The sequence below is a fragment of the Mobula birostris genome, chromosome 28, assembly GCF_030028105.1.
Source record: "Mobula birostris isolate sMobBir1 chromosome 28, sMobBir1.hap1, whole genome shotgun sequence".
Lineage (NCBI taxonomy): Eukaryota > Metazoa > Chordata > Chondrichthyes > Myliobatiformes > Myliobatidae > Mobula > Mobula birostris.
The window spans coordinates 38,413,445-38,432,491 of NC_092397.1; the positions used below are offsets into that span (position 1 = coordinate 38,413,445).

At 48.7% G+C, this 19,047-nt stretch overlaps 1 protein-coding gene across 3 annotated transcripts; it reads right to left on the reverse strand.

Annotated features, from left to right (window-relative positions):
* Positions 1-683: 683 nt before the first annotated feature.
* Positions 684-18,925, reverse strand: LOC140189127 (uncharacterized). 3 transcript variants are annotated; one of them, XM_072245834.1, is made up of 2 exons: positions 18,682-18,925; positions 684-2,570 (listed from the first exon to the last, which is right to left on the reverse strand). In XM_072245834.1, exon 2 carries the CDS (start codon positions 2,117-2,119, stop codon positions 851-853), a length of 1,269 nt encoding a protein of 422 aa, XP_072101935.1. In that variant the 5' UTR covers positions 2,120-2,570; positions 18,682-18,925; the 3' UTR covers positions 684-850. The 3 variants fall into 3 exon arrangements, with proteins under 3 accessions (XP_072101935.1, XP_072101932.1, XP_072101934.1); XM_072245831.1 differs by lacking the exon at positions 18,682-18,925 and adding an exon at positions 13,356-13,383; XM_072245833.1 differs by lacking the exon at positions 18,682-18,925 and adding an exon at positions 6,057-6,400.
* Positions 18,926-19,047: the final 122 nt, after the last annotated feature.

The window sequence follows — 19,047 nt, forward strand, 5'->3', positions numbered from 1 at the left end:
AACAACCTTCCACAAGGAATACACTGAATGTCAACAGGCATTGTGTCTGTGTCAACAGTCAAATTCATCGTACTTTTTTCTGTCAATCAGCTTCCAAATGTTGCTACTCTGTCATTGCTTGCCACGCCCCCTGCACTGTTTCCCTGCTCCTCATCATATCCTCCCACCTCTCCCACCGTCGAGCCCGAAACTCTGCCCTGTGCTGACCCATCATGTTCTGACCCTGTGCCACTGAGCATCCAACTGAACGTTCAGCGTTCTGCTTTCAGACTGCAGAGTACAGTGGTGTGCTCTAACAACCCAGCCCTCAGGAAGAGTGAAAATGACCAATAAGAGCAGGGAATAAGGTGATTAGCTACCATTATTCCCCGGTCCAGAGATTTGAGGGACTAACAACATGACAGGCAGCTCATCATCTTCTTCAGTCTGCAGAACGTCATGCAGGAAACTCGAGGGAAATCCCTTCCCCCACAGAGTGTTGACTGTTTGGAACCCACCACACAGGGACAGCGAGGGGTGAACAACAGGGTAGGATTTAAACAGACTGTCGTAGAACAGAAATACGGGCAGGGACCAGCCGGGTGGAGTTGACTCCCCACTGTAGACTGGGAGTGTTGTAGATTCACTGAGTACCCGAGACAGAGTTTAAAATAGAACTGATTTATTTATCACAGAAACTGCAGTCCCATTAAACGTGAACATCAAAAGAAACTCCTCCCATTCCCAGTGACCAGGGTGCAGACCTGGTTTGATGAACAGCAGCAGTAATTGCTGAGTTAGACACCAGCAGTCATTTGCAAACTTGTCTCCGGATTCAGCAGCTGTGGTGGTTCAATATCCCCCAGGCAGCTTATTGAACTTTTCCCCCAGTGTGAACTCCGTAGTGTTTCTGGAGGCTGGCTGAATGATTGAATCCCTTCCCACAATGTGAGCAGGTGAAAGGCTTCTCCCCAGTGTGAACGCGCTGGTGGGCCAACAAGTTTGATAACTGAGTGAATCCCTTCCCACAGTCTGAGCAGGTGAACGGCCTCTCCCCAGTGTGAACTTGACAGTGTGCCATGAGGTGCCACGACTGACTGAAGCCCTTCCCACATTCCGAGCAGGTGAATGGCCTCTCCCCAGTGTGAACCCGCTGGTGTTGCTTCAGGTGGGATGAGTGATTGAATCCTTTCCCACAGTCGGAGCAGGTGAACGGCCTCTCCCCAGTGTGAACTCGCTGATGTACCTTCAGGTTACATGATCGACTGAACCCCTTCCCACAGTCTGAGCAGGTGAACGGCCTCTCCCCAGTGTGAACTTGCTGGTGCTGCTTCAGGTGAGGTGAGTGAGTGAATCCTTTCCCACAATGTGAGCAGGTGAACGGCCTCTCCCCCGTGTGAACCCGCTGGTGGGCCAGTAGGTAAGATGATTGCATGAACCCCTTCCCACAAAGTGAGCAGGTGAAAGGTCTCTCCCCAGTGTGAACTCGCTGGTGTCTCAGTAGGTTAGATAACTGACTGAATCCCTTGCCACAGTCTGGGCAGGTGAACGGCCTCTCCCCAGTGTGAACTCGCTGGTGTCTCAGTAGACCGGATGACTCTGAGAACCCCTTCCCACAGTCCAAGCAGGTGAACAGCACCCCTCCTGTGTGAACTGACTGGTGAGCCAACAGGTCAGATGATCGAGTGAATCCCTGGCCACAGTCCGAGCAGGTGAAGGGCCTCTCCCCAGTGTGAACTCTCTGATGTTCCTTCAGGAGAGACGAGCGACTGAAGCCCTTCCCACAGTCCGAGCAGGTGAACGGCCTCTCCCCAGTGTGAACCCGCTGGTGTTCCAGTAGGTAAGATGACTGAGTGAATCCTTTCCCACAAAGTGAGCAGGTGAAAGGTCTCTCCCCAGTGTGAACTCGCTGGTGTCTCAGTAGGTTAGATAACTGACTGAATCCCTTCCCACAGTCTGGGCAGGTGTACGGCCTCTCCCCAGTGTGAACTCGCTGGTGTCTCAGTAGACCGGATGACTCTGAGAACCCCTTCCCACAGTCCAAGCAGGTGAACAGCACCCCTCCTGTGTGAACTGACTGGTGAGCCAACAGGTCAGATGATCGAGTGAATGCCTTCCCACATTCTGAGCAGGAGAACATCTTCTCCCCAGTGTGAACCGACAGTTATGTCTATAGGTGGGATGACTGAGTGATTCCCACAGTCCGAGTTGGGGGATTGCCCCTCTCGTGTGTGTATTCGCTGATGCCTCTGTAGTTGGGATGACTGAGTGAATCCCTTCGCACAGCCTGAGCAGGTGAACGGCCTCTCCGCAGTGAGAACTGGCTCGTGTGTCAGCAGATCAGGCTACCGAGTGAATCTCGTCCCACACACGGAACAATTGAACAGTCTCTCTCCCTTGTGTCAGCCCACTGGTGTCTCGGCGGGTCGGCTGAGTGAGTGAATCCCTGATCGACCTCTCACTGCTCTGAGTTTCCTGACGTATCATCAGCTTCGATGAATCACTTCCGGCAGACGGAACAGATCAATAAATGCTGCTGTGTCCTCAGCACCCCGGTTCCAGTGGATCACGCACAGAGATGTTTTCATCTCCTAGGACCAACAACAGATACATTGGTGTCACAATGGGAATATCTGGTCACCCTTTAAATATCTGGACAGAATCATCAGAACTGACAAATTGTTGTATTTAAGATTCCTGCACACAAATTCTTTGTTGCATCTATCTCACCTGTAAAAAGATTTACAAAACCCATCAACAGGTGAAGCACAGCATTTCAGATCGTCACGTACCCTGTGACGGGTTAAAGAACCAGCAGAAATAGAAAACACTTTGGAGTCCAGTATTGCTATTAACTAATAATATTTATTAGAACTACACAATACCGTGATATAAACGTAGATAAATCAAACAGGTTAGCAATGATTGTATATCAGTAAGTGTGGAAATATATATATGAAACTCAAGCTTCTTCAAGTCTCGGGGTAAAAAGATACAGTCTTACGATGGTGAGTAAAGTTCAGTTCAGTTCGTGGTATTGGGTTGAGTAGTGATGGAGAGAGAGAGAGGGAGAAATCTGAGTCTTCAGGTGAGCTGACCCCGTCAATCTCCTCGTTGTCCTCTGAAATCCTTTAAAAGTCGCTGACTGTGACCACAACAAAGGGGACCGGTTTTCTGTGGTGGAGCTATCAACCTAGGCAAAGATTGGACACAACAAAGCTCATTCAGTGTCTAAAACATGTGTCTGAGGTCTGTATCATCTGATCTCCTATTTATCTCACAGTACTGGGTACCAACTGTCATTGAAATAGCTCCTCCTTCCTCTCTCTGTGTAAGAAATGCACAAGCAGGCAAATGTCCTTGAGAAGTATCAACACGCTGCTGAAAAATCATAACATCGATTGTCCATCAAATAACGCCGCCTTCGGTCACCACAGCAACTTACGAGCTGCTCGGTGCCATCTCCAACTCAGCAGAAATCCAGAAGTTCCTTGTGCCTTAAAGTGACAGTCCAAAAGTTAGTCTTCGTCTCTCTCTCTCTTTTCAAAACAACGTGTCAGTGTTAAATAACTCTCTCTTTCTTTTCAAAAGCACAGTTCATAGGGGTAATCGAGCACAGTCCATAGAGGTAATTCAGGACCCCATCACAAGATGAAATAAATTTAATCTCTTTGGCGAGGACTCACACCACACTGTTACAGAGAGATTCAACCCAAGTTGGAGGAACAACTCCTGATTTTCTAACTGAGCACGGATCAGGTACCCGGTCTGTCCATCCAGTTCTCCAGCTGGTTTTCTGACTGTATCAGAACGGGTCTCTCCTGCCTGACTTCAATCGGTGATGTGGCTCGATTTGTCTCTCTCCATTTGTATTATGGATAAAATCTCCCAAAACGATGGTGAAGGTGTTAGAGTGTGCTGTTTCGTGCATGTTGATCCCATTACTCAGACCATCTAAAGCCTGTTTGACATTGGCCTGAGGTGGAATGTATACCGCTACCAAAATGACCCCAGAGAACTCCCGTGGTAGGTAAAAAGGATGGCACTTTACTGCTAGATATTCCAGGTCTGGCGTGCAGAACTGGGACAGCACTCATATATCTGTGCACCAAGGCGACCTGATCATGAGGCATACTCCTCCACCTCTGATCTATCCTGACGGTGTACAGTAAACCTGTTGATCTGAATTGCTGCATCCGGTACGGAAGGGGTTAACCAGGACTCTGTGAAACAAAGGCCACGCGCGGTCCTAACGCCCCTCAGATTCAGCACCCTGGCTCTGAGATCATCGATTTTATTCGCCAGAGACTGCCTGTTTGCCAGCAAGATCGTCAGTATTGGGAGTTTAAAACCCCGTTTCCTTAAACGCACGTGTATCCCTGACCTACAGCCAAGCTTCCTGCGTGGAATCCTACGTGGACGCTTCCATCCACAATCATTGTTGTTTCCGTCAGTTTTAAGCAGCGATAGTTCATTTAAGCGCATCAAGACGTCTTTGTTGACTGTACCGACCTTGGAAGCAGTGGTGCTTTTTAGCTGCATCAGGCTGAAATAAGAATATTTAATCACATCTATTGAGAGCTCTGCCGCTACATGATCGTCCCTAGGTGCCCCAGAAGCGAGAAACATCGATGGCAGTGAATACAAAGGGGAGGCCAGTTGCCTTTCCAATCGAAGTGTGGCACTTTTCTGATGTGGAAGCTACAGGTCACTCGTTACCCCGGAGAAAGGTGTTGGATATCATTATCTACCCAGACAGAATGGTACAAAACATGTTCTCACGGGTAGAAAGCTCCAGAGAAAGAGCCCAAACAAAGGTGGTTTTCTCAAGCACTAAACCTGACAGAAGGATTTTGTTCTTTTCCTGCCATGCAGCAATAACTGACAATTTCACTGACTGGAAGTTGGACTTTCCATCCGAGATGGACTCAGAAATACGTTTCTGTTGTGAGTGCCTCACCCTCGGATTGAGAAAGCTGGAGATCGGCAGAGTCTGCAGACCCATCCACTGACATTCCCTCCGCCCGCACTTCCAAACGCACCCTACGGACTGCTCAGGAAGCAGTCATCCACGGACCCCCACAGAGGCCGGCAGCAGACTGTCGTCCATGAGGGTGAACCCTCACAAGGCAACTAGGCCCACTGGAGTAGGTGACAGGGCTCAGGAAACCTGTGCCAACCAGCTGGCGGGGATATTCAGAGCCATTTCCAATCTCTCATTGCTTCGTCAGAGTTTACAGCCTGCTTCAAAAGCAAGGGTCCCCAACTCTGTTTGCACTGCAGACCGGTTTAATATTGACAATATTCTTGCCGACTGGGGGGGTTGTTAATCACCACCGGAATATAGGTGTAAGTGGCTAATACACTCAACTTGTTTCTAAAAGGGTTTATCTAACAAATTTAACATTAAACACACAGAGCATATTTTCCTCATATGAACATACAAAATCATTGCCACACACCAATATCGCTGAATCAGTGTGAGCCCTGGGCTTGTTTTCCTGCAACAAGACGGTCCAATCGAGGGGTGATGGAAGACAGCGATACTCGAAGGAGGTTCCTCATGTCCAGTCTATTTAGTTTTCGTTGCATTCATTGCAGAAAACTCCGCTTCGCAGCGATATGATGTTGGAAATGGAAGCAACGTTTTCAGTGCTTCCGTGGCTATCTCAGGATATTTGGCCTCGACTTTGATCCAGAATGCCGGCAGAGATGTTATGTCATACGTTTCAGCCCGCCGTCATTTGCAAGCTCCAGGAGTTGATCTCCTTCCCGCCCTGACACAGATGACGCGCGGGAAATGACCTCGCGTGCGTTCGAGCTCAACAGGGCGTGACAGGGAATGAGGAAAGGTGCAGCTGACTCATATCATTTCATATCGCCAAATCATATTGTTTCCTCACGGCCCGGTAGCACATGCTTTGCGGCCCGGTGGCTGGGGACCGCTGTTCAAAAGGAGAATGATCACACCAGTGCCCAAAAAGAGCAAATTGAGCTCTCTGAACGACTATCGCCACCATAAGACTACAGCAGATGCGAAAACGTTGCCCCTTCACGCGGACAATACCCATACTCACGTCAGGAGGCTGTTTGTTGACTACAGCTCAGTGTTGAACACCGTCACTTCTGCAGCTCTGATTGAGAAGCTCCAGAATCTGGGCCTCCACACCTCTCTCTGCAACTGCATCCTTGACTTCCAAACCGGGAGGCCACAATCTGTGCAGATTGGTGGACTGACGACATCTCCGCCTCGCTGGCGATCAACGCTGGCGCACCTCAGGGGTGTGTGCTTAGCCCACTGCTCTACTCTCTCTGTCCACCCATGACTGTGCCGCAAATGCCACCTATAAACTTGCTGACGACCCATCTGTGGTGACCAGGGGGCACAGAGGAGCAAGGCATACAGAGAAGATTTACTAAAATGTTACCTGGGTTTCATCTCCTAAGTTACAGAGATAGGTTGAACAAGTTGGGTCTTTATTCTTTGGAGTGTAGAAGGTTGAGGGGGGACTTGATAGAGGTGTTTAAAATTATGAGGGGGATTGATAGAGTTGACGTGGATAGGCTTTTTCCATTGAGAGTGGGGAAGATTCAAACAAGAGGGCATGAGTTGAGAGTTAAAGGGCAAAAGTTTAGGGGTAACATGAGGGGGAACTTCTTTACTCAGAGAGTGGTAGCTGTGTGGAACGAGCTTCCAGCAGAAGTGGTTGAGGCAGGTTCGATGTTGTCATTTAAAGTTAAATTGGATATATGGACAGGAAAGGAATGGAGGGTTATGAGCTGAGTGCAGGTCGGTGGGACTAGGTGAGAGTAAGAGTTCGGCATGGACTAGAAGGGCCAAGATGGCCTGTTTCCGTGCTGTAATGGTTATAAGGTTATATATATATATATATATGGTTAAGTTTCACAGGAACAATCTTGTACAAAACTCAGTTAGACCACAGAACAGATTGTAGGCTTCAGGAAGGAAAAGGTGAGGGAACACACTCCAATCCTCACAGAGGGATCAGATTGGAAAGAGTGAGCAATTTCAAGTTCCTGAGTGTCAGTATCTCTGAGGATCTATCCCGGACCCAACAAATCAATGCAGCTACAAAGAAGGCACGACAGCAGCTATATTTCATTCGGGGTTTGAGGAGATTTGGTATGTTTGCAGATCTCTACAGATGTACAACAGGGACCATTCTGGTATGGGGGGGGACGGGGCTACTACACAGGATTGAAATGAGCTGCAGAGAGTTGTAAACTCAGTCAGCTCCATCATGGGCACCAGCCTCTCCGTCACCCAGGACAGGCCCTCTTCTCATTGCTACCAACAGGGAGGAGGTACAGGAGCCCGACGACACACACTCAGTGATTCAGGAGCAGCTTCTTCCCCTCTGCCGTCAGATTTCTGAATGGACATTGAACCCTTGAATCAAAAGGATTCAAAGTGCACTTATTATCAAAGAATATATAAATTATGCGACATTGAGATCCGTCTGCTTACAGGCAGCCACAGAGCAAGTAACCAGAAAAAGCCCAATTAAAAAATAAACACCAAATGCTATCATGCAAACAACAGAGCAAGCAACTGCAAATGGCTGATCAAGTCCACGTAACCCTCACTAAGGCACCCCGATGGACTATCGGGAACCTGCTAAAATGGCTGACGGGCAGTGGGCCATCATCCCTGCTCCTTTCTCTACCCCAATAAGCCCGGTCAGCCGGGCCCCCCCCCCCACCCCCACAACACAAGGACGGGTGCAGCTGTGAAACAGACGCCAGGCAGGCCTGTGTTTGTACCAGGCTCGCGTTGGTACGAACGCAAGGACGTGACGCGGTGCCAGCACATCGGGACGTCAGAGGTCTGTGAACACCGTGGGTTGCGGCTGCCAGGGCGGGCTACTGTACACTATGAACGCCCTTTTCAGTGCTCAAGTGAGTCTGCTGTCAGCATCGCCTGGGTAAAGAGCAATGAAACCTCACCGGGCCCCCCCAACGGCGCAGGATCCAGACTGACGGGACACAACGGATGGCGCTCTGCTTCAGTGGGTGATGTTACACGCGGGGCTTTGTCCTGGCCTCTGCTCACTGCAGATCTCCTGTGTGCCCAAGGACTGCCAGTGGTTCTCAGCGACTGCCGGCTTCTACATGTCAGGGACTCTGGGTCGTTACCCTGCTCCCCAACTAAGTCACCACAATGACTCTGTCAGGGGCGTGCACCACCGCGTGCAAATTTACTCGACGGCCAGGCGAGTTCCCAGACCGCACCCAGCCCACGTTCTCCACTGCAGTCACAGACCACGGGACCGAGCACCACATTCCCACACGGAGCCCTCCAGCCTACGCCCCAGCACGTAGACAACCGTGAAGGCTGCATTTGCCAGCACGGAAAGACTCGTAATTGTTTTCGACCCCGTACGCGGTCTCCCGGAAGGGCTCACAAGGGAACTTGATGATGGTGAGGACAATATGAGTGAGGTTGATGTTCTGGAGCATGTTGATATTAAGGGAGAGGAGGTGTTGGAGTTGTTAAAATACATTAGGACAGATAAGTCCCCGGGTCCTGATGGAATATTCCCCAGGCTGCTCCACGAGGCGAGAGAAGAGATTGCTGAGCCTCTGGCCTTGTTGTCTACGGGAATGGTACCGGAGGATTGGAGGGAGGCGAATGTTGTTCCCTTGTTCAAAAAAGGTAGTAGGGATAGTCCGGGTAATTATAGACCAGTGAGACTTACATCTGTGGTGGGAAAGCTGTTGGAAAAGATTCTTAGAGATAGGATCTATAGGCATTTAGAGAATCATGGTCTGATCAGGGACAGTCAGCATGGCTTTGTGAAGGGCAGATCATGTCTAACAAGCCAGATAGACTTCTTTGAGGAGGTGACAAGGCATATAGATGAGGGTAGTGCAGTGGATGTGATCTATATGGATTTTAGTAAGGCATTTGACAAGGGTCCACACGGTAGGCTTATTCAGAAAGTGAGAAGGCATGGGATCCAGGGAAGTTTGGCCAGGTGGATTCAGAATTGGCTTGCCTACAGAAGGCAGAGGGTGGTGGTGGAGGGAGTACATTCAGATTGGAGGATTGTGACTAGTGGTGTCCCACAAGGATCTGTTCTGGGACCTCTACTTTTCGTGATTTTTATTAACGACCTGGATGTTGGGGTAGAAGGGTGGGTTGGCAAGTTTGCAGACGATACAAAGGTTGGTGGTGTTGTAGATAGTGTAGAGGATTGTCAAAGATTGCAGAGAGACATTGATAGGATGCAGGAGTGGGCTGAGAAGTGGCAGATGGAGTTCAACCCGGAGAAGTGTGAGGTGGTACACTTTGGAAGGACAAACTCCAAGGCAGAGTACAAAGTAAATGCCAGGATACTTGGTAGTGTGGAGGAGCAGAGGGATCTCGGGGTACATGTCCACAGATCCCTGAAAGTTGCCTCACGGGTGGACAGGGTAGTTAAGAAAGCTTATGGGATGTTAGCTTTCATAAGTCGAGGGATAGGGTTTAAGAGTCGCAATGTAATGATGCAGCTCTATAAAACTCTGGTTAGGCCACACTTGGAGTACTGTGTCAGTTCTGGTCACCTCACTATAGGAAGGATGGGGAAGCATTGGAAAGGGTACAGAGGAGATTTACCAGGATGCTGCCTGGTTTAGAAAGTATGCATTATGATCAGAGATTAAGGGAGCTAAGGCTTTACTCTTTGGAGAGAAGGAGGATGAGAGGAGACATGATAGATGCGTACAAGATAATAAGAGGAATAAATAGAGTGGATAGCCAGCGCCTCTTCCCCAGGGCACCACTGCTCAATACAAGAGGACATGGCTTTAAGGTAAGGGGTGGGAAGTTCAAGGGGGATATTAGAGGAAGGTTTTTTACTCAGAGAGTGATTGGTGCGTAGATGCACTGCCTGAGTCAGTGGTGGAGGCAGATACACTAGTGAAGTTTAAGAGACTACTAGACAGGTATATGGAGGAACCTAAGGTGGGGGCTTATATGGGAGGCAGGGTTTGAGGGTCGGCACAACATTGTGGGCCGAAGAGCCTGTACAGTGCTGTACTATTCTATGTTCTATGTACCCCACTTATAGCTTGATTCGTCTGGCACGGCCTCAGAAAGGATGTGTGTGACGGGACTGCTGCCAGTGTGGAGCGCCGAGGCAAAGATTAACCGTCGTGTTAACCATATAACCATTACAGCACGGAAACAGGCCATCTCGGCCCTTCTAGTCTGTGCCGAACTCTTACTCTCACCTAGTCCCACCGACCTGCACTCAGCCCATAACCCTCCATTCCTTTCCTGTCCATATATCTATCCAATTTAACTTTAAATGACAACATCGAACCTGCCTCAACCACTTCTGCTGGAAGCTTATTCCACACAGCTACCACTCTCTGAGTAAAGAAGTTCCCCCTCATGTTACCCCTAAACTTTTGCCCTTTAACTCTCATGTCCTCTTGTTTGAATCTCCCCCACTCTCAATGGAAAAAGCCTATCCACGTCAACTCTATCAATCCCCCTCATAATTTTAAACACCTCTATCAAGTCCCCCCTCAACCTTCTACGCTCCAAAGAATAAAGACCCAACTTGTTCAACCTTTCTCTGTAACTTAGGAGATGAAACCCAGGTAACATTTTAGTAAATCTCCTCTGTACCCTCTCTATTTTCTTGACATCTTTCCGAAAATTCGGTGACCAGAACTGTACACAATACTCCAAATTTGGCCTCACCAATGCCTTGTACAATTTCAACATTACATCCCAACTCCTATACTCAATGCTCTGATTAATAAAGGCCAGCAGACCAAAAGCTTTCTTCACCACCCTGTCCACATGAGATTCCACCTTCAGGGAACAATGCATCATTATTCCTAGATCCCTCTGTTCTACAGCATTCTTCAATGCCCTACCATTTACCATGTAGTCCTATTTTGATTAGTCCTACCAAAATGTAGCACCTCACATTTATCAGTATTAAACTCCATCTGCCATCTTTCAGCCCACTCTTCCAACTGTCCTAAATCTCCTCTGTAAACTTTGAAAACCAACTTCATTATCCACAACTCCACCTACCTTAATATCATCTGCATACTTACTCATCCAATTTACCACCCCATCATCCAGATCATTAATGTATATGACAAACAACATTGGACCCAGTACAGATCCCTGAGGCACACCACTAGTCACCGGCCTCCAAACTGACACACAGTTATCTACCACTACTCTCTGGCATCTCCCATCCAGCCACTGCTAAATCCATTTTACTACTTCAATATTAATACCTAACGATTGAACCTTCCTAACTAACCTTCCATGTGGAACCTTGTCAAATGCCTTACTGAAGTCCATATAGACAACATCCACTGCTTTACCCTCGTCAATTTTCCTAGTAACCTCTTCAAAAAATTCAGTAAGGTTTGTCAAACATGACCTTCCACGCACAAATCCATGTTGACTGTTCCTAATCAGACTCTGTCTATCCAGATAATTATATATACCATCTCTAAGAATACTTTCCATCAATTTACCCACCACTGACGTCAAACTCACAGGCCGATAATTGCTAGGTTTACTCTTAGAACCCTTTTTAAACAATGGAACCACGTGAGCAATACGCCAATCCTCCAGCACCATCCCCGTGTTCAGGTGCCATTGGCTCTGGTTGAGGTCCCCTGGTCGTGGACTGCAGCAGCAGGCGGCCAGAGCTCGTCCCTCTGGAACGGACAGTGGCCGCAGATGTGGCTCGGATGCTCGTCTACACGGTCCGGCACCCCGTCTGATATTTCTGCTGGCCTTGGTTCCTATTTAGTTCAGAGCTCCGGGCAGCGATGGTTCGGAACCTCGGCGTTCGATTACATCCAACGGCCCACACAGTTTCACCGCTTCTCTGACGGCTTTTCTAGCCGACGAGTGTTGGCACAATAGTCCCCCATGGGTCCAGCTGCGGCTCAGAGCTGCTCCAACACAGAACCCGCAGACATGCCAGTGTACGGGCAGCCGTTACCAGCGGCTGATCTCATTCCCGACCACCTGGTCGGCCTCACGACAGAGTTCCACCCTCCTCGGTAAATTCAATTCCTGTGCACCTGTCGCCAGCTCCCATCCCGGCGTAGAGCACTCCTGGGTTCCGGTCCGTTCCGTCTGCTTTCATCCGCCATGACACGCACACCGGTTATCCCCTTGGGTCCCGCGCTTTGGAACGGCGAGTAGACTTTGATCACAAATAAGAGGGGTAAACCCGAACGGATCTCAGTAGATCGCCTTAGACCGGCCCGCCGAGACTTGGAGCCTCACCAGTTCCCGAGCCCAAGCTCCAGGCAGGCTCACAACGCTAGTTTTCGTGAATCCTGCGCAGGGCAAGTAATGCAATTCACCTTGAGCTGGGGCTGCTCTGACGTGATGACGTTGTTACGTATGGATTTTTAGCACACTTGTGTGTTCAGGTTCAAGGGTAACATGAGGGGGAACTTCTTTACTCAGAGAGTGGTAGCTGTGTGGAACGAGCTTCCAGCAGAAGTGGTTGACGCAGGTTCGATGTTGTCATTTAAAGTTAAATTGGATAGATATATGGACAGGAAAAGAATGGAGGGTTATGGGCTGAGTGCAGGTCAGTGGGACTAGGTGAGAGTAAGAGTTTGGCACGGACTAGGAGAGCCTGTAATTGTTATATGGTTATAAGGAGGATAAGGAGAGACATGATAGAGGTACACAAGATATTAAGAGGAATAGTAGAGTGGATAGCCAGCACCTCTTCCCCAGGGCACCACTGCTCAATACAAGAGGACATGGCTTTAAGGTAAGGGGTGGGAAGTTCAAAGGGGATATTAGAGGAAGGATTTTTACTCAGAGGGTAGTTGGTGCGTGAAATGCACTGCCTGAGTCAGTGGTGGAGGCAGATACACTAGTGAAATTTAAGGGACTACTGGGCATGTATATGGAGGAACTTAAGGTGCGGGGTTATGTGGGAGGCAGGGTTTGAGGGTCGGCACAACAATGTGGGCCGAAGGGCCTGGGCTGTGCTGTACTATTCTATGTTCTATGTTTATTCGCGAAAATCTACAGCTGTAAATCAGTTGATTGTTAATACTATGCATTGCATTGTACTGCTGCCGGAAACACACACATTTCACGGTACACGCCCGTGATATTAAACCCGGCTCTGAACGAGACTCGTCTCGCCATCACGGACACCGCGATGCGCATGCGCCACAGAATCGGCGCCAGGTCCTTCCCCGATCAGCAGAAAGCTCCCCGGAGCCCGGGGACGGATCGTGGGGGAAAGAACTGGGAATGTCCCCGGGTGCAGGTCACGGTGTGACCGGAGCTCGCAACAACAGTCTATCCGCCGCGGTGGGGATGAAACTCCCGTCCGCAGCCCCGTTCCTACCTGCTGCCAATTCTCCCCAATATGTCGTCCACCGAGCGCATGCGCAGTTTCCGGGCACGATCTGCGACCCTTACGCCTGCGCATTTGGTCGCTGGGCACTCGATTCTTGAGCGCGGAGGTTTCTGGGTAACCAAGGCGCCATTATGAGTGTCAGCAAGCACCGGTTCTACGCCACATTTCTTAAAAGTAGTCAGCGTTTTTATACAGAAAACTCAGCAGCAAGCTCCCACAAACAATATATTCAATGTCAACAAGCATTTCGAAAGACAACTGTCAAAGTCCAACTCACTTACAAATGCAGATATAAATCACACGAGATTCAGCAGATGCTGGAAATCAACTGTAGAGTAACATACACGGTGGTGCACGAACTCAGCAGGTCAGGCAGCATCTAAGCAGAGGAATACACTGTCTAGGCATGATGAAGTGTCTTGGTTCATAATATCAACCATTCATTCCTCTGCATAGATGCTGCCGGGGCCACTGACTCCCTCCAGCATTTTGCAAACATAAACCTCTTTTTCCAATCAGTTTCCAAATGTTCCTAAACTTTCACTTGTAGCCTCATCCTCCTGGTCTGGTTCCTTCCTCCTACTCCACGTAAACTCGAGCCTCCATCACATCTGGAGCCCCAAAGCCCTCATTTGTGCTGACCCTTCTTGTTTCTGCTCCACCATTCTGCTGTCGTACTTTAGAGGAGAGTGTTGTATTGCAACAGCCGGCAATGTGAGGCACAGCCCTTCGAAATCAGTGAAAATGACACAAAACAATGAACAGAGCAGCACAGGAAGATTTTAACCACAACACTTCAGCCTTGGTCCAGAGCTGTGAGGGATGAGGAATATTTGGAACAAAACTCTCGAGAACTTCCTTCCGCAGTTTACTGAAAGTCATAAAGAAGGAAGGAAATTCAAGGTAAACCTCTTTATCCAGAGACTGGTGACCGGTTGCAAACTGAACATTATAGGGTGAGTGAGTGGTGAACAGCAGGGATGGGCTTGAAAGCTCTGGTGTAGACAGTACCCACCTGAGACACAGGATTTGAAATAGAACTGATTCTATTTCAAGGGGATTAAGGAGTCAGCGCAGAGTTCCCGTGTGGCCATTCTGCTCGGCTATATGTATACCTGGGTATACTTGGGTACTGCTGGGCGGGACGTCCCATCTGATCACAACAGCAGAGGCCAAGCTAGGGACTGTGAGCAGCTCGGAGGCTCCGCAGGGAAGGGTAGAGTCAGGCAGTGCAGTAGTTATAGTGGTGGGGGGGGGCAGTGCAGAAAGGAGATTCTGAGGCCGCAAAAGAGATACCAGGATGGCGTGTCGCCTCCCAGGTGCTGGGGTCCAGGACATATCGGAGCAGCTGCAGGATATTCTCACGGGGGAGGGAGATCGGCCAGAGGTCATGGTGCATATTGGCACCAATGACGTAAACAGAAAAGAGGAAGAGGTCCTACACAGTGAGTATATAGAGCTAGCAAAGAGGCTGAAGCGAAGGACACCGCGGCCTAGTGCAGGTAGGAATGGGGTGATAGCACAGATGAGTGAGTGGCTGTGGAGATGCTGCGCAGGACAGAGTTTCAAGTTCTCGGATCCTTGGAACTTTACTGGGGAAGGGGAGACGGGTTGTAATGGTGTTGCGGGGGCCACACACACAAAATGCTGGAGGAACTCAGCAGGCCAGACAGCGTCTACGGAAAAGAGTACAGTCGACATTTCGGGCTGAAACCCTTCGGCAGGAACTCTTGGGGATAGGGTGTATGGGCATGTGGAAACCCAGGTCCGAGTTAGGGAGGGGCAGCATGGCTTCGTGCGGGCCGGGTCACGTCTTCCCGGCTTGACTGAGTTTTTGACAAGGTGAGCAGAGAGATTGATGAGGGTAGAGCAGAGGATGCTGTCTACATGGATTTTACTAAAGCATTTAACAAAGTCCCTCTCGGGAGGCTAATCCAGAATATTAGGATGCATGGGGTCCGCAGCGAATTGGCTGTTTATATTCGGAACTGGCTTGCGCATAAACAAGAGAGAGTAGTGTTTGAAGAGACTTATTCGAGCTGCAGTCTGTTATTAGTGGTGTTCTGCAGCGATCTCTGCTGGGACCTGTGCCTGGTATAGATCAGTTGAAGATATGGAAAAATGGCAGATGGGACTCAGCCCAGGTAATGTGAGGCGTGGCACCTCGGTGGGCAAATGCTAGGAGACAGTAAACATTTAAGCACAAGACCCTCAACAGTGTCACTGAGCGGAGAGATCGTGAGGTCAGAGTTCATCGTTCCTTCAAAGTGGCTACACAGGTCGAAAAGGTGCTTTAAGAACGCTTATCAAAGTTGCTGGTGAACGCAGCAGGCCAGGCAGCATCTCTAGGAAGAGGTACAGCCGAGCCCCTTCGTCAGGACTACCTGCTGCCCCAGCACACAACAAACAGCAAACACGATAGCACTGGCCACCGCAGACTCGTAGAACATCCTCAGCATCGTCCGGCAGATGTTAAAGGACCTCAGTCTCCTCAGGAAATAAAGACGGCTCTGACCCTTCTTGTAGACAGCCTCAGTGTTCTTTGACCAGTCCAGTTTATTGTCAATTCGTATCCCCAGGTATTTGTAATCCTTCACCATGTCCACACTGACCCCCTGGATGGAAATGGGTCACCTGTACCTTAGCTCTCCTCAGGTCTACCACCAGCTCCTTAGTCTTTTTCACATTAAGCTGCAGATAATTCTGCTCATACCATGTGACAAAGTTTCCTACCGTAGCCCTGTACTCAGCCTCATCTCCCTTGCTGATGCATCCAACTATGGCAGAGTCATCAGAAAACTTCTGAAGATGACAAGACTCTACTTAAGAATGCTTGCTGTTATTAGTCGAGGCATTGAGTTCGAAAGTCCCGAGATAATAAAACTCTGGTTAGGCCACACCCGGGGTATTGAGTACAGTTCCGGTCGCCTCACTATAGGAAGGATGTTGAGGCTTTGGAGAGAGGGCAGAAGAGGTTTACCAGGATGCTGCCTGGTTTAGAGGGCATGTGCCATCACGAGAGGCTGGGTAAACTTGGGCTGTTTTCTCTGGGGTGTCAGAGGCTGAGGGGAGACCTGATAGAGGTTTACTTGATTATGAGAGGCAGAGATAAACAGAGTGGACAGAGAGTATCCAGGGTTGAAATTTCTAATACCATTGAAGGTGAGGGGGGTAATTTCAAAGGAGATGTCAGGGGCAAGTTTTTCACACAGATAGTGGCGGATGACTTGTATGGTGGTAAAGGCAAATATATTAGAGGCTTTTAAGAGATGTTTGGATAGGCACACGGATGTGAGAAGATGGAAGGATGTGGACATGGTGTAAGTAGGAAGGATTAATGTTCGGGTGTTTTTGATTTGCTTCATAGCTAGTTCAGTATAAAATTGTGGGCCAAATGGCCTGTTCTGTGCTGTACTGTTCTATTTGTCACTGTTACATACCCTGTAACTGGGTTGCCAAACCAGCAGAAATGGAACACTCGTTGGAGTCTGTGATTACTAGGAACTAATATAGTTTTATTAAAGAAATAAGTAATACAGTACACTAATCGCAAGGATATAAATGTAACAGGTTAGCAATGATAATACCCACATATACACAGAAATAGGGTAATAGGAATCAACCAAGCTCTATCGTAGTCTAGGGGTAAAATGATCAGTCTTAAAGTGAAGCAGAGTTCAGTTCGGTTTAGTGCAGTTTGAAGTAATCGCTGTTGTTGTACCGTTGGAGGGAGGGAGGGAGGGAGAGATGCAGTTGGTTTCGGGTAGACCTTTTGATGTCTTCTGATCCCGCTGTGGTCATCAACTGTGACCCTCTGTTCCGGATATGATCGTTCTTCCGTGGTGAACCCGGCACCCAGGCAAGGGCGGGCACACTCCCCAGGTTCCCACCACTCGTACCTTTACACCCTGTGAGCCTCTGACCGGTTCCTGCGAACCAGTCCTCCAAACTCTCACCAACTTGTGGGGCACACTGCTCTTTCCTGGGTCTCGTGGCGTGTGTCCTGTGCCTTAGCAAACCCGCTGTTTTTATCCCCCTGATGGGGTATCACCTGTCCATCAAACTTCACACTTCCTATTGTCTCAGCAGGATTTGTTAGTGAACAGTTCAGGTTCAAAGCAAACTGTCTGTGGCAGACGCCACATACTGAATTATGTGCGTCTCGCTCGTTAATCTCTCTCTTCTCTCTTATTAGCATTTTGAATGGTTCTCCGTTGTCTCTCGTTATCTCTCTCATTGGCATCATCCATTCTGCAGCTCTGCTTGGCTTCACACATGACATCACAGATCCACAACGTTAAATACCCATCTATTCTCAGAGCTTCATTTATTATCAAAGTATGCAACTTTGAGATTTGTCTTCTCCAGTTAGCAACGAAACAAGGAAGAACATGAAAGTCGTTCAGAGAGAAACCTCCCCCCCCCCAACCTGTACAAAAAAAAGTACGGCATCCCGATCATCAAACCAGCACCACCCCACCCCCAAAACCCCTCCTCCCCTCCTCCCCCACAGAAAGCAGAGCCAGAACCCCTCCCTGCACAGCTCACTAATGGAGCATCAACACCCTCCCCGCCAGACACCCTCCTCTCACACAACGAAATAGAGAAGGAACAGGCGATTGAAAAGCACAGAATTTAAAAGCTGTAAGCCTGAAAAAGTCCACAACCCTCAAACACAGAGGTCAATCCATCAACACAGAACCAGCATATCGAACGAGCACAGAGGCCTACCCGCTGGCCCAGCAATGGGCCGCTCACAGAATCCTTCTCTGGCAGCGATCAAAAGGCGGGCAGTCGGCGCCGAAACTCTCACTCACCTTCCACACTCGCCGCGGTGTCTCAGTCTTCCTCAACTTGCTGCCATTACATCATCAGCATCAATGACTATAGAACTGAGTCAGGTTTTATAAACAAACATAAACATTTATTAAACTCTGCACACCAACAGCAAAAAGTATTCAAATGACTAACTTAACCGGAAGCTAACTGCAACTCTGGAACAGTTCTTAAAGTGGTAAATTCTAACACAGTCTTAAAGTGGTAAATTCGAACACAGTCTTAAAGTGGTAAATTCAAACACAGTCTTAAAGTGGTAAATACTAACACAGTCTTAAAGTGGTAAATTAGAAGACAGTTCTTAAAGTGGTAAATTCGAACACACTCTTAAAGTGGTAAATTGGAAAGTCCAAGTGATTTATACAGTCAGTAAGGAGAGATTTCTCTGGAAACAGACTTTTTCGAAGACGTGACGTTATTGCTGATCCCATCCAAAGGATTCGCAATGAAGGAAATAATACAGCTTAAAGGAACTGACCTTTTTCCTGGATGGTGAGCACTGCACAAACCTTCCTGATCTTGCAGGGGTTAACTCAGACACAGGCCACTTCCTGAACGAAGATCCGATAAGGTCGATCCTTTATGAAACCGCAGAACGACAGCAACTTTACTCAATCCTTCGGATTCCCGTACTTTGGTAAGGTCTGCACTCTCCAATACTAGACTGTAAAGGTAAATCAAAGGTATCCCAAACAAAAACTGGCAACGATTGGCGAAACTGCCGGCAGAATGATTTTACCTTACAATAGGAAGTAAAACTCCACTTTAAAACGAAACTGCGTCATGAGACAAATACGCAGCATAACGGAGTAACTGACAAGTTAAACAACGAACTAAACTGCAT

Bases quoted from the DNA above. Each gene is read 5' to 3' on its own strand.
- LOC140189127 (XM_072245834.1), bottom strand. From the start codon at position 2,119: ATGTTCTCCTGCTCAGAATGTGGGAAGGCATTCACTCGATCATCTGAC.